Source organism: Megalobrama amblycephala, linkage group LG5, assembly GCF_018812025.1.
Source record: "Megalobrama amblycephala isolate DHTTF-2021 linkage group LG5, ASM1881202v1, whole genome shotgun sequence".
NCBI lineage: Eukaryota > Metazoa > Chordata > Actinopteri > Cypriniformes > Xenocyprididae > Megalobrama > Megalobrama amblycephala.
The window spans coordinates 19,235,671-19,250,783 of NC_063048.1; the positions used below are offsets into that span (position 1 = coordinate 19,235,671).

Genomic DNA, 15,113 nt, shown 5'->3' on the forward strand with positions numbered 1-15,113 from the left:
AGTGAAGTCACTAGAGCTCATATGACCAGAGCTGAGACAGATGGCAGTGATGTGGCTGTCATAGCCTCAGAAGTGACAATGAGGTGTCAAAATCCCAGACACACCACTGGGCTCTTCTAGGAATATAAGTGTTAGATGTCTTTCGAACGCTGGCCAGACTCGCTCATAGCCAGACGCTGAGGGGAGGTGCTGAAAATAACCGGCATTCACGAGATCGTTGCTGCTGGTCTGGTGGTGTTCAGAGGGTTGGTCCCGGGCGTGTCACATACCTGTCTCCATGTGGAATGAGAGTAATGCGGGAGGTGAACTGCTGACCTCCGGTGAACAGGTCGGTGCCGCGGTCACAAGCTCAACGCTGTGCTCAGCTTACACATAAGGAGTCCACTCGACTGGAGCCAAACATACAACTATTCACAGTTGTCCTCATTAAGAAATAGAACGGAGACACTTTCACTCCCTAATTTGTTTGTTCCGAAACAACATCACAAAAAATTGCTATAGACACCTGGACATCTTGTCAAAGATCATTAAAATTATCAAAGATTATTAAAGGGTGTATTTTATAGAAAACAGCATCTTCTGATATGAAAGACTTCTTTAACATTTATAAGGCTCGCTCCACATGGACAATTTATCCAAAGCAAATAGAAAAAAATGGTCAGAAACAAAATTAGAAAACTAATATAAACATGTCAATTATATTATTCTATTAGTGTGTTATAAATGGACTTCAAAGGAAATCAACATGAAACAATGTTTTCAATACATTTTACTCCATAAAGTGACTTATTAAATAATAAAATATGATATTCATTATTCAACAAGAAAAAAAATGTAGGGTGTGACTTAATTTTATACTTATTAAATGTAATGGATTTTAAAATGTTTTAGATTAAAAAAAGTAAATAAAAAAAGCGTTATTTTGTATTTGGAAAATGTGTACAGATTATTGTACACAATAAGACCAGAAACAAGGTCAATTTCGATTTCATGCTGACTTTAAAGGTGCCCTAGAATTAAAAATTGAATTTATCTAGGCATAGTTGAATAACAAGAGTTCAGTACATGGAAATGACATACAGTGAGTCTCAAACTCCATTTTTTTCTCCTTCTTGTATAAATCTCATTTGTTTAAAAGACCTCCGAAGAACAGGCGAATCTCAACATAACACCGTCTGTTACGTAACAGTCGGGGTGTACACCCCCAATATTTGCATATGCCAGCCCATGTTCAAGGCATTACACAAGGGCAGCCAGTATTAATGTCTGGATCTGTGCACAGCTGAATCAACAGTCTAGGTAAACAAGCAAGAACAACAGCGAAAAATGGCAGATGGAGCAATGATAACTGACATGATACATGATATCATGATATTTTTAGTGATATTTGTAAATTGTCTTTCTAAATGTTTCGTTAGCATGTTGCTAATGTACTGTTAAATGTGGTTAACGTTACCATTGTTTCTTACTGTATTCACGGAGACAAGAGCCGTCACTATTTTCATTTTTAAACACTTGCAGTCTGTATAATTCATAAACACAACTTCATTCTTTATAAATCTCTCCAACAGTGTAGCATTAGCCGTTAGCCACAGAGCACAGCCTCAAACTCGTTCAGAATCAAATGTAAACATCCAAATAAATACAATACTCACATAATCCGATGTATGCATGCAGCATGCATGACGAACATTTTGTAAAGATCCATTTTGAGGGTTATATTAGCTGTGTGAACTTGAACTTGCTGTGCAAGGCAAGCGTGAGCTCCGTGGGCGGAGAGCATGAGCATTTAAAGGGTCCGCAGCATGAATTGGCGCATTTCTAATTATGCCTCAAAATAGGCAGTTAAAAAAATTAATTAAAAAAGATCTATGGGGTATTTTGAGCTGAAACTTCACAGACACATTCAAGGGACACCTTAGACTTATATTACATCTTGTAAAAAAACATTCGATGGCACCTTTAAGACTTCCTTTCAGTTGATAAGATATATATTTAACACAACACTCTAAATATGGAACCAAAACACTGAAATTCTTCCTATTCATGCAATGAATACACCAGCACAGCCATGCCCGTGCATTCACATAAGAGAAATGTTAGGTAAGAGGAACAGCTGGTCTTGGCCAAAACGTGTCACAGTTTATCACTGAACATATGGTGTGAGCTCTGACTACCACTCAAACGCAAACAGCTTTAACTGGACAGTAGGAACATGTAACGCATCAACATAGGCACACTGCTGCAGGGGACAAACATACACTTTATATTCTAAAAGTGAATAACAAGCACCCGAGATATTAAAAACACTCTTAGCGAATAAACTCGAACAATACGTAACAGACTTGCTGAACTGAAAATTCTCCAGCATGGGGTATAGACTAACAGGATATTCACAGCCTGGCACACAAATAGGCAACTTCCTGCATTGCCTTCCCACATAAATGACAACAATGGAAGCCCCGCCCTTTCTTCAAGCCGGTCTACTCAGCACCTAAAGTTTAGCTTTGGGTTTTACTATGGAAGAGGTTATGTAACCATTCATTTCAAGCTTGAGTAAATCTGTCCAAAACTGGACGATGAACTTAAACTTGGGTAAAAATGGAACTTCATCTATTTTCCTTTCTTGAAAGGGAGTTGTCCACAGTATTGCACCCCTTTTAAATTGTCCAAAACAAATCTCTCACGGCCGGCGTGGCTAAACCTGTAATTACAGTCCTTATTCGAGTTCCCAAAGAGCAAACTGTACGCATGGACCTCTGCTCTGCTCCGTAGCAGCAGCCTGCAATTAGTAAGACCAGAATAAATCAATTCCACTGGAGCCACATCTGAGAGGCTGGGCGCCTCCGAGCGTTATCCCTGGAACTGTGCTCCGCGTATATACAACGCAATACCAACTGGGCAGGCAAAGGCAGTACAAAAATGTCCTCTGCGAATGCTGAATTCAGAACAATTTGGTCACTTCCTGTGTTCCCAAAAGAATTCACATTCCCACAGACCAGCACACACAAATTATTTCCATGCAATTTGCTCCAAATGTCACAGTGTTGTGCAGTAGAAACCAAAAAAGAGAGAAAGATCAGCAAAACCAGGCCACATCTGTGAGCAGAATGGTCTCACCTGTGAACATAGTGCAGCTGATGTACAGAATCGATCGCCAGAACCATCTCCGCCAGGTAGAATCGGGCCATGTCCTCTGGTAAACGGTCCTCAAACTTGCTGAGAAGAGTCAAGAGGTCACCACCCACGTAGTAATCCATCACCAGGTACTGCAGAAGACAGACATGTCAGAACTAAATGGCATAAAAGACATACACCAAATACAACAGAAATGTGCAGATCGATAGAAGATAAATCGATACATAGATAAACATAATATTTAGAACAATGGAATGATACATCTAGATACAGTCGTGCTCAAAATTATTCATACCCTCGGTAAATATGACCAAAGGCGTCTGTGAAAATAAATCTGCATCGTTAATACTTTTGATCTTTCATTTAAAAAAATCTACAAAAATCCAACCTTTCATTGGAGAATAATAATTTTATATGGGGGGGGGGGGGGGGCTGGGGGGGGGGGAAATCTCATTATGAAATAAATGTTTTTCTCTAATACACATTGCTCACAATTAATCATACCCTTTTATTCAATACTTTTTGCAACCTCCTTTTCCCAAAATAACAGCTCTGAGTTTTCACCTATAACTAGGGCTGGGTATTGACAAAATTTTCACGATTCAATTCGATTACTATTCACATGCTTTCGATTCGATTCGATTCCGATTTCGATTCGATTCGATTCAATATCGATTATTTTGGATGTGGTATCTCAGTTAGTACATGGAAAATTTTCTAGAGGAAAAAATCTCTCAACTAATGCTGTAAACTACACATGGGAGTCATTTGGTACTACTATAATAATACTGAAGCTTAAATTAACTTATATATTTCTATACAAACTTAAATCAATTATGTTTTTATTATAAATAAAGTTTAGAATTGTGATTCTAAACTTCTAAATCTTGGGATTTAAGAATCGATATCGGTTTGTAAAAATGAGAATCGATTCAAATCGAGAAATCTGTATTTTTTACCCAGCCCTACCTATAATGCCTGATGAGTTTGGAGAACACCTGACAAGAGATCAGAGACCATTCCTTCATGCAGAATCTCTCCAGATCCTTCAGATTCCCAGCTCCATGTTGGTGCTTCTTCTCTTCAGTTCACTCCACTCATTTTCTTTAGGGTTCAGGTCAGGGGACTGGGATGGTCATGGGAGAAGCTTGGTTTTGTGTTCAGTGACTCATTTTTGTGTTGGTTTTGATGTTTGTTTTGGATCATAGTCCTGATGGAAGATCCAACCACAGCCCATTACATGACTTCTAACAGGGACAGTCAGGTTTTGATTTTTTATCTGTTGGTATTTGATAGAATCCATGATGCCATGTATCTGAACAAGATGTTCAGGACCTCCAGCAGAAAAACAAGCCCACAACATTAAAGATACAGCAGTATATTTCATTGTACACATGGGGTACTTTTGACTATATAACCCATCCCGTTTGAAGTTCCAGTAGTGTCAGTTACTATTCAAATGTTCTATGGTCAGATGAAGCAAAAAAAAAATTGCTTTTTTAGCAAATTAAGATGGGTTCGGTGCACACATGGGGTAAAAAGTACCCCATGTGTACAATGAAATATACTGCTGTATCTTTAATGTTCTGAGCTTATTTTTCTGCTGGAGGTCCTGGACATCTTGTTCAGATATATGGCATCATGGATTCTATATACCATCAAATATCAGCAGATAAAAAATCAAAACCTGACTGTCCCTGTTAGAATTCATGTAATGGGCCGTGGTTGGATCTTCCATCAGGACAATGATCCAAAACAAACATCAAAACCAACACAAAAATAGGTCACTGAACACAAAACCAAGCTTCTGCCATTGCCATCATAGTCCCCTGACCTGAACCCTAAAGAAAATGAGTGGAGTGAACTGAAGAGAAGAAGCACCAACATGGAGCTGGAATCTGAAGGATCTGGAGAGATTCTGCATGAAGGAATGGTCTCTGATCTCTTGTCAGGTGTTCTCTAAACTCATCAGGCATTATAGAAGAAGACTCAGAGCTGTTATCTTGGGAAAAGGAGGTTGCAAAAATTATTGAATAAAAGGGTATGATTAATTGTGAGCAATGTGTATTAGAGAAAAACATTTATTTCATAATGAGATTTTCCCCCATTTAAAATTATTACTCTCCAATGAAAGGTTGGATTTTTGTAGATTTTTTAAATAAAATATCAAAAGTATTAACAATGCAGATTTATTTTCACAGCCTTCTTTGGTCATATTTACAAAGGGTATGAATAATTTTGAGCACAACTGTAGACAGAATGACAGAACAGATAGAATAACAGAACGAACAAAGGATCGATAGATAGAATGATAGAAAGAATGACAAATAGAACAACAGAACAATAGATAGACTGACGGATGGATAGATGGATACAACGATAGACAGATAATAAGAAAGATAGATAGAACAACAGAGATAAACAGATTGATAGATATAACAATAGATCTAACAATAGAATGGATGGTTGGATGGATGGAACAAATGTAGGGTTATTCAATTTTGTACTATTTTGGTTTGGTGGTCGAGAAGAACACCTGCATGACAACATTTAGACCTTCAGAATAAGCTGTTTGCTTGCTGGGAAAAACCACATGCACTAAAACAGCCCCATTATTTTCCTGATGGACCTGGCTTGGCTGACTGGGATTCTCACAGTAATTCCCCATATGGGAACCGGCCAGAGGTGCGGTTTGCTCCGGTCCAGCAACTCTGAGGTCGGTCTGCACTCACAAAACAGTCTGAGAGCATTTTTGAGACTACTGGGATTGACTAATCAAGTCTGATCTAATCAAAACTCCTGTTTATGTGGAGTCAGGGGCACAGAGAACAGAAGCTTACCAGGAAGTTGTCATCCTGAAAGGCGTAATGCAGGGTGGTGATCCACTGACTGTCCCCATTCACCAGCACGTCCCGTTCCTCCCGGAAACACGCCGTCTGGAGGGAAAAAAAGACAAACAGTTGTTTACATTAAGTTGATCTCAAAAATGTAATTTTCCAAACCACACCAATTGATTTTGCGATAGGAATATTTAATTGTGTACCTCTGCTCTTTTCAGCATTTCCCACTTGTTGAGGATCTTCATGGCAAACACCTTGTCTGAACTCTTCACCTTTACAACTGCTACCTGTAACACCGGAAAACACACAGAGATCTGACACTCGGCTCCTCCATTAAGAAAGCAAGAGGGGATTTGTAGAGGTCCTGATAAGATGATAAGCCGCTTTGTGTTGCTTTTATTCCATCTAGATTACCAGATCACACATGGAAGTGGTTGGTTATCAGTGACAGCAGAGTGTAAACCTTGAGTTACAGGGCAGGTCAGGTTACTAAGGGTGTACACACATACACTGACACTGCCATAAATATATGATATAACTCATTCTGAGGGAAGAAAGCATTCTTCACAAAGCAGCACACTCAGGACTCAACAAGTAAAGACAATCAGCTGACAGCAATTCGATATCACTGACAATTTCACTGACAGCCCAAATCCAATTTTAATAACTCAAATGTTGAACTGCAAAATATGACTTTGAAATCTGACCCAAACAACACTTTTATGTAGTATATATATATATATATATATATATATATATATATATATATATATATATATATATATATATATATTATAATTTTATAAATAATAACAATATAAAGGTTTTTATGGGCAAGATCCAAATTATAGGGAACATTGTCCAAACAAATTCCCCTAAAGGCCTAAACAGCACATAATGGAGCAATAAAATGATGTATGGTCCACACATTTAAGTGAGAGCATCATGGGAAAAGGAAGTGGAATGGACACATATTTGTCTTGAACTCAAGGTGTCCAAGTGAAACAACGGTGTGATTCACTCCCTGCGATTAAATAAGCCAAAACAAGCACGCATTGAGAGGTCTACACATTCTAGACGGAGCCAGAATACGAGCATTATTCCAAACAGAAATCACACTCTTCACTCTTCCACACATCTGATAGGGATTTAAAATAAACCAAATCCCAAAAGCACAGACCTTAAAATTTAGATTACAATTGCTAAGAAAGATCTGCTAATATCTGATCGAAAGGACCCGGAGACTGGAAAATGACTTTTAAAATAGCATTCAGAGCACTGCCTGGCACCTGGCATTGTGCCCTCAAAACACACAGCCTTACATGGGCCAAACTCCACACAATGCAGCCTTTGAAATATAGATGAAATCTAATTATTACTCAAAAACGACATTTAACTTGTGTCGTAACTTTGTCAACAATATGAGATCTGTGTGGGTGGACAAGACAAGAGTGAGTAATTCAAATGAAAAAGTCAATAAAAACCAGGGAAAAAAGCAACAGCAAGAACATTTGTTCTTTACTCTGATTCATTGGTGGTCTGAACACCGATTATTGAGTTTTTGGCATCTTTAAAGGGTTAATTCACCCAAAAATGAAAATTCTGTCATTTATTACCCACCCTTGTGTCGTTCCACATCCGTAAGACCTTTGTTCATCTTCGGAACACAAATTAAGAAGCAACTGACATCATTAAAGTACTCCATGTGACTCCAGTGGCTTAAACTCAATTTAATGAAGCAAAGTAAGTGCTTTGTTTGTGAAAAAAAAAACAATTTACCACTTTATTTACAAAATAATATTATCCAAAGTGTGTTCACGCAACAATGTCTGTTCTCGCATGAACAAAACGCATGCGTCGTGCAAAACGACGGTCGCACGGGTGTGGAACAACACGAAATTCAGAATTACAGAATTTTCATTTTTGGGTGAACTAACCCTTTAACTTTGGTCCTCTACAAATACAACCTCCTAATTTATCAAACTAAAAAAACAACAACTTTCCATTACAGTAGGGATGCACCTAAATGGGCCAAAACCAAAAATAAATAATAAATTATTAATATAAAACATATAAATAATTAATTAATTTAACGTATTTAGTAATCAACACTCAAATAGCTAAAACCGAGTTGTATAAACATTTAAACTGCACATAAGGCAGTTTTTATATCAACAATTTAATAACAGAATTGTTTCTACTTCAGTTTGTTGGTGAAATATAAACATTTATACAACAGTTCTGTCTGGTTCTCGAATCTGATTGGCTGATAGCCATGCGATATTTCAGTGATAACAGCACTCCTACTGCCTTTTCACCGTTTGTATCACTCCGCTTGAAGTGACAGTCATGGCGGCCGATCAAATCAACCGTAATTTTTACAAATACTACTTCTTGTACCACGAACTGTAGTTTTAATAGTTTTTTAGGCGCGAATGTAGTTGTTTAGACCTGAAATATGTGACTCATGTGTAATAACAGCGCCTATTTTACAATTTGTTTTGACGTTTTCGGAGATGCGAGCTCGAGTGCGTCAGCGGCCGTTTAGTGCTTCTGTAACCGCCGAGAACAGCTTCATCTCGGCCAGTGCCTCGGGGATTTGCCGCTGGCTCTTATAGTGGTTAAACATGAGACATAATTCAATTTGAGTACATAGAACGGGCAATCTTTGGTCTTATTAATCTATTATTTGTTCCAGAGCAAGTCGAATTGTGCTATATTAAATTTGATAATAATAAACGTTACGTTACATCCTTATATAGCACATTGGCTACAACTAGACGGGACATATCAGACTGTTCTCCGCTCTTCAAATACGTAAAACATTAAACTTTATAAACATATGGTTTTTTTGAGTAAAGAAAACGCTTTACAATTTTTTTTCAAACATCAGATCTTTATTTACCTTTGCATTGCACAGAGGAGATGTCCAAACTGCGTGCGCACTTTATTCAGGAGGTGAGGCAGATTAATGAGGCTTGATTGACAGTTTGAGGATCCAATGGAGTTAGGAGGTTTTGTCACAAGCTCTTTAAAATCCTTTTCATTCGTTAAATATTTGTAAAAACCCACATACAAGCGTAAATGGTTTTAATAACTAGTGCTTTATGTTTGACTGAACTGTACAATTCTGCTTATTTGTTGTTCTAAATATTATTGTTAATAAATATGATTTTATATAAATATGTCCATTAAGTAATATGGATTGAGTGAACATTACATTAATACGCCATTAGATGGCGGCAACACTTTACAGGAGAACGAGTCAGTGACGCACAAGAGACTTTTAAATTGAAAGGAACTTTTGCAAAAGGAAGTTTTAGCGCTGTGGTGTAATGGATGTAAAAAAGGACAAATACAAAGATCGCTTTCCTCAGCGGACATTCAAACGGACTTGTATAAAGCAGCAGCGTAGCCAGAAAAGTGACTCTGGGTGTGCATCAGAAAAACTGGGTGTGCCATATTTATTGTCCGATTAATGTGCAACCGGACAAAATATTGTAATTGAAATTGTTGTAGGGGGGTCTGGGAGCATCCTCCCCCATTTTCGGGATTTTAACGACGCATTCTGGTGCACTCTGACAAGAAAATAATTGGAAAAAACAATATTTGCTTTAAATAAAAACAAAACAAACAAAAAAATGATTGACGGCTGGGCATTGACACAAATTTCACCATTGGATTTGATTTTGATTCTGAAGCTTGTGGTTTGATTTCGATTTGATTTCCTTGATTCATTATTGACTAATTTGGGGCCCGTCAGGGTAAAGTTGGTTTTATATTCGCACATTCGGACATCCGTATTCAATAGCCTTGTTAATCAAACTACATTGGACATTCAGTGGACATTCACAAGTAAATATGCCATTAAAACAATACTTGCCTATTTTGATCGAATGTGAAAAATGTTGTAAGTTGACAATCGTTGGTTGTCAATATCATGTCGCTGCTTAAAATTCGCAAACATTAATTTATTGCACATTTATTGGAAAGTCTGAATTTACCAGAAGTCCGAATGTGCGAATATAAAACCAACTTTACCGAAGTGCCCGTCAGGTACAGCAAATTTCCTCAAAGAAAAAAATCTCTCTCAACACTGTAAACTATACAGGGAACCACAGCTGGTAGCCTACATCACTATAATATTAAAAATTAATTTATTTGTAAGCTACTTACATATAAATTACACAGTTTTTATAATAACGTTATAAAAAAAAAATTATGACAATTATAGGCTATTTCTACTCATTTTTATATAGACCTAAAAATTTAAATGGTGGCTGTCATAAAACAGATTTATACATTCAATATTGAAGTACATGTTAAGCACAAATACAATGAATATGCAATAGTGCATATATTTAGCAAAATGCTCCTCTCGAAGTTCATTTTTGTAGCTGACTGATGCGTTTTTTGGACACTGAAGGGCTTTTCTGAGGTAAATGTGACGGTAAATTTGACATTATTACCAGATGTTTTAATGACACCTTTCCACAGTTGAAACATGAACATGAAAGATGACATGATACGGATTTTGTTAAGTTCTACTATATCTTTCAACATACCTTTGGATGTTCATTCATGTTTATTACATGTGGAAGAGTTGGTCCGTTCACGCCCGCTCTGCATGAACTGAAGGGCTTAGCGCTACAAGCCACAGAGAGCCACGAATGATCGCGACAGCTCGCGAGACGTCTATGGTCTCACTCCAGTCTATGGGAAAGTATCCCATTTTCGATACTTGTGAGGTTTGTTGTGCTTGCAATTTCACCTGGACCTATTTTAGGTGTGCCAGCTGCCACTTTGGGTGGCACCGGCACACCCTGGCACACCCGTGGCTACGCCACTGGTATAAAGGATATAATATTATGGACATCGACTTGAAGAATGAATGTAATGCAATATACCAGACACAGGTAATAGCCTACTCTTCTCTCTCGCTCTCTCTCGCTCTCTCTCTCTCTAATACTGTACAAAATTCAATGTGTTTCAATGAAGCGACTTCGTTACTAGTTCTAAAGTGACGTTTTAGAGTTAGTAACGGAGGCTTGGTTCAACTGACAACTTGAGTTTTGAAACGTTCCTTCGTTACTAGTTCTGAAGTGACGTTTTAGAATTAGTAACGGAGGCTTGGTCCAACTATCAAATTGAGATTTGAATCCGTGGCGGAAGGAAGTAGTGCTGCACAAAAGACGGTTTTAAAGACACTAATAACTTCATGACAGATTTATTCAAAATACATTAAATAATGAAGACATCACTAACAGGTTAAGTAAAAATGTAATGAATGTGTAATACAGTGCATATATTTAGCAAAATGCTCTTCTCTAGTTATTTTTTTCTAGCTAACTAATGAGTTTATGGACATTAAACAGCTTTCTTGAAGTAAATGTAACATTAAGCGACATTGTATAGCCTATAAGCTGTTTTACAGACAACTTTCCCCATTTGAAATATTAAGCGATTACATGAGACAGGATTTCGGCAAGTTGTAATGTATCTTTAAACATACCTTCTGGTGTTCACCCATGTTTATTTTGTGCTGTAACGAGTAGTAAAAAGGAGATGAGATGAGGCTCACGTGTGCTTGACCTGTGCTGCTGCTTGAACTGAGGCGGCTAAAGCCATCTGCCATTCCGTATTAAAGAGCGCCAAAATGACATTTATTGTTTGAATTTCATAATAAAATCAGCAGAATTTTAAAGTTGAGACTTTACTTCATAATAAAAGTAACAAAGCACAAAGCTTTCCATGATTAAAGGTGCCCTCGAATGAAAAATTGAATTCATCTTGGCATAGTTAAATAACAAGAGTTAAGTACATGGAAATGACATACAGTGAGTCTCAAACTCCATTGTTTCCTCCTTCTTATATAAATCTCATTTGTTTAACAGACCTCCGAAGAACAGGCGAATCTCAACATAACACCGACTGTTACGTAACAGTCGGGGTGTACGCCCCCAATATTTGCATATGCCAGCCCATGTTCCCAACATTATGAAAGGCATTAGACAAGGGCAGCCAGTATTAACGTCTGGAGCAGCACAGCAGAATCATCAGACTAGGTAAGCAAGCAAGAACAATAGCGAAAAATGAAAGATGAAGCGATAATAACTGACATGATCCATGATATCATGATATTTTTAGTGATATTTGTAAACTGTCTTTCTAAATGTTTCGTTAGCATGTTGCTAATGTACTGTTAAATGTGGTTAAAGTTACCATCGTTTCTTACTGTATTCACGGAGACAAGAGCCGTCGCTATTTTCATTATTAAACACTTGCAGTCTGTATAATTCATAAACACAACTTCATTCTTTATAAATCTCTCCAACAGTGTAGCATTAGCCGTTAGCCACGGAGCACAGCCTCAAATTCATTCAGAATCAAATGTAAACAATATAACAGTATACAATACTCACATAATCCGACACATGCATGCCGCATGCATGACGAACACTTTGTAATGATCCATTTGAGGGTTATATTAGCTGTGTAAACTTTGTTTAGGCACTGTTTAAGGCAAGCGCGAGCTCCGTGGGCGGGGAGCATCAGCATTTAAATCGGCTCATATTTAATGATGCCCCAAAACAGGCAGTTAAAAAAAATTAATTAAAAAAAATCTATGGGGTATTCTGAGCTGAAATCTTCACAGACACATTCAGGGGACACCTTAGACTTATATTACATCTTGTAAAAAAACGTTTAATGGCACCTTTAATGGATGGCAGGCGTACTACAAATATTTAGTGATTTTTGTTCATGCATCAACAGAAAACAGCACAGACTAAAAGATTTTAGATTTAAGAAACCATATCATTACCGATTAAAATTGAGAAACGTTCAATTTAGAGCTAGTGTCCACACAGCTAACTGTTGTAGCTTATCCACGTTGTGTGCATGAAATAGACGATGAACACCGTCAAAACGTGCCAACAGAGGAACACTAACTAAACGTGTCTTTCGATCACTGATTTCGGCCCTATAAAACCATTTCAGCCAGCAACACGACACTAAAGATTCAATAAAAAAAATTTAAATTGTTTTAATAAGGACATGTTACAAGGAAATGATAAAAACAATTGTTATTGTATTAGGGTACTTGTAATTAAATTTTAACTTTTAAACATTAAACTAGATAGAAGTGCATGCACACCAGTGTCACAGTTACGAAACTGATCAATCTAAAATCAGTATGTATAAATGATTAATTTAATATCAATCATCAAATAATCATTGATCAGAGAAGAGCCAGCAATGTTATGAGAGATCTTAGCAGTGTGCTCCAGCCTGGCTCCTGTCAGTGTCTAAGAAACCAGGATCAGGGCGGCACGGGGCCGCGGGGGTGACAGGTCAACCTTAACACAAAGACGACCCTTTGACAACTACAAAGACCTCCGTTCAAAGACCATGACACTCATCAGCATCTGCTCAGTGTACTCTCATACTGCAGATGGTGACAGTGTCATGGTCTTTGAACGGAACCTGAAGAATGAAAATTGATTCTGGCAGCTAAACTGTTAGCTTGTGTTAAACCAGTGGTTCTCAAACTTTTTTGATCATGCCCCCCTTTAAACCTTTAAAAAAAAAAACACACACACACACACTTAAACACTTTCATGTTGTCATAGAGTACAAAATTGTAGTTTATGACACGTAAAATAACTTGGCATATCTTCGGGTCATGAAAAAATTATTTGCCCAAGAAACAACAGTGTCACCAACAAGGGTCATTACCACTTCTCTGGTGCTTAAATGACTGACTGGCTGCATCCCAATTCACACACTTCTACATTCTGCAGAGTATGTAGTTCACTGGTGAAAGTACTGGAAAGTTCTAAACTACATACTAAACAATACTATTTTATAAATATTACTTAAAATAAAAAACATAAACTCTTTCGAGACTGTATATGTTATTTCCGTTAGATGTTAATTCAGTTCCGCTCCCAAACAGTTTACCGTTTCATAGCTGTGGCACTTTTTGATTGATTCAGTACAAGAACCAGTTTATAAGAGTTTATGACTTTTGGACTGCAGACCACAGGCATGTTTGTTTTAATTTCATTAAATTTATTACTTTAAAATTCATTATTATTTAACAATTAGGTTTATTTAGCATGCACAGATCTGGCCAAGTCTGACATGCTATTTTTTATAAAATATACAATATTTGGGATACGAGTGGTTGTGAACTGGTTTGTGTTTCAGGTCTTAGACTTAACATCAGACATCAAATGGCAATCCAACGTAATACCAAAATTGTTTATTGCACAAAACTAAATAAAACTTTAAAGGTCTTTAAAAGTCTTTAAAGGTGCCCTAGAATTAAAAATTGAATTTATCTAGGCATAGTTGAATAACAAGAGTTCAGTACATGGAAAAGACATACAGTGAGTTTCAAACTCCATTGTTTCCTCCTTCTTATATAAATCTCATTTGTTTAAAAGACCTCCGGAAAACAGGCGAATCTCAACATAACACCGACTGTTACGTAACAGTCGGGGTGTACGCCCCCAATATTTGCATATGCCAGCATGATCGAGGCATTACACAAGGGCAGAACGTCTGGATGTGCACAGCTGAATCATCAGACTAGGTAAGCAAGCAAGGAAAACAGCGAAAAATGGCAGATGGAGCAATAATAACTGACATGATCCATGATAACATGATATTTTTAGTGATATTTGTAAATTGTCTTTCTAAATGTTTCGTTAGCATGTTGCTAATGTACTGTTAAATATGGTTAAAGTTACCATCGTTTTTTACTGTATTCACAAGACAAGAGCCGTCGTTATTTTCATTATTAAACACTTGCAGTCTGTATAATTCATATACACAACTTAATTCTTTATAAATCTCTCCAACAGTGTGTAATGTTTGCTTTAGCCACGGAGCATAGCCTCAAACTCATTCAATATTCAAATGTAAACACCCAAATAAATACAATACTCACACAATCACTTTGTAAAGATCCATTTTGAGGGTTATATTAGCTGTGTGAACTTTGTTTATGCTGTGATAGAGTCGAGAGCTCGGGAGGGGGCGGAGCGCACACGATTTAAAGGGGCCGCAACCTGAAATTGGCTCGTTTGTAATTATGCCCCAAAATAGGCAGTTAAAAAAAATTACTTT

General features: G+C 37.3%; 1 protein-coding gene across 16 annotated transcripts in view; it reads right to left on the bottom strand.

The window, feature by feature from the left end:
- cdc42bpaa (CDC42 binding protein kinase alpha (DMPK-like) a) overlaps window positions 1-15,113 on the bottom strand; it is an 86,590-nt gene that overhangs the window by 55,078 nt on the left and 16,399 nt on the right. For all 16 annotated transcript variants that reach the window (XM_048191018.1, XM_048191012.1, XM_048191010.1 and 13 more), the window contains exons 3-5: window positions 6,182-6,265; window positions 5,979-6,074; window positions 3,121-3,269 (exon numbers count right to left, since the gene is read on the bottom strand). In XM_048191018.1, the coding sequence (XP_048046975.1) occupies window positions 3,121-3,269; window positions 5,979-6,074; window positions 6,182-6,265 (329 nt within the window). The remainder of the gene's footprint in view (window positions 1-3,120; window positions 3,270-5,978; window positions 6,075-6,181; window positions 6,266-15,113) is intronic.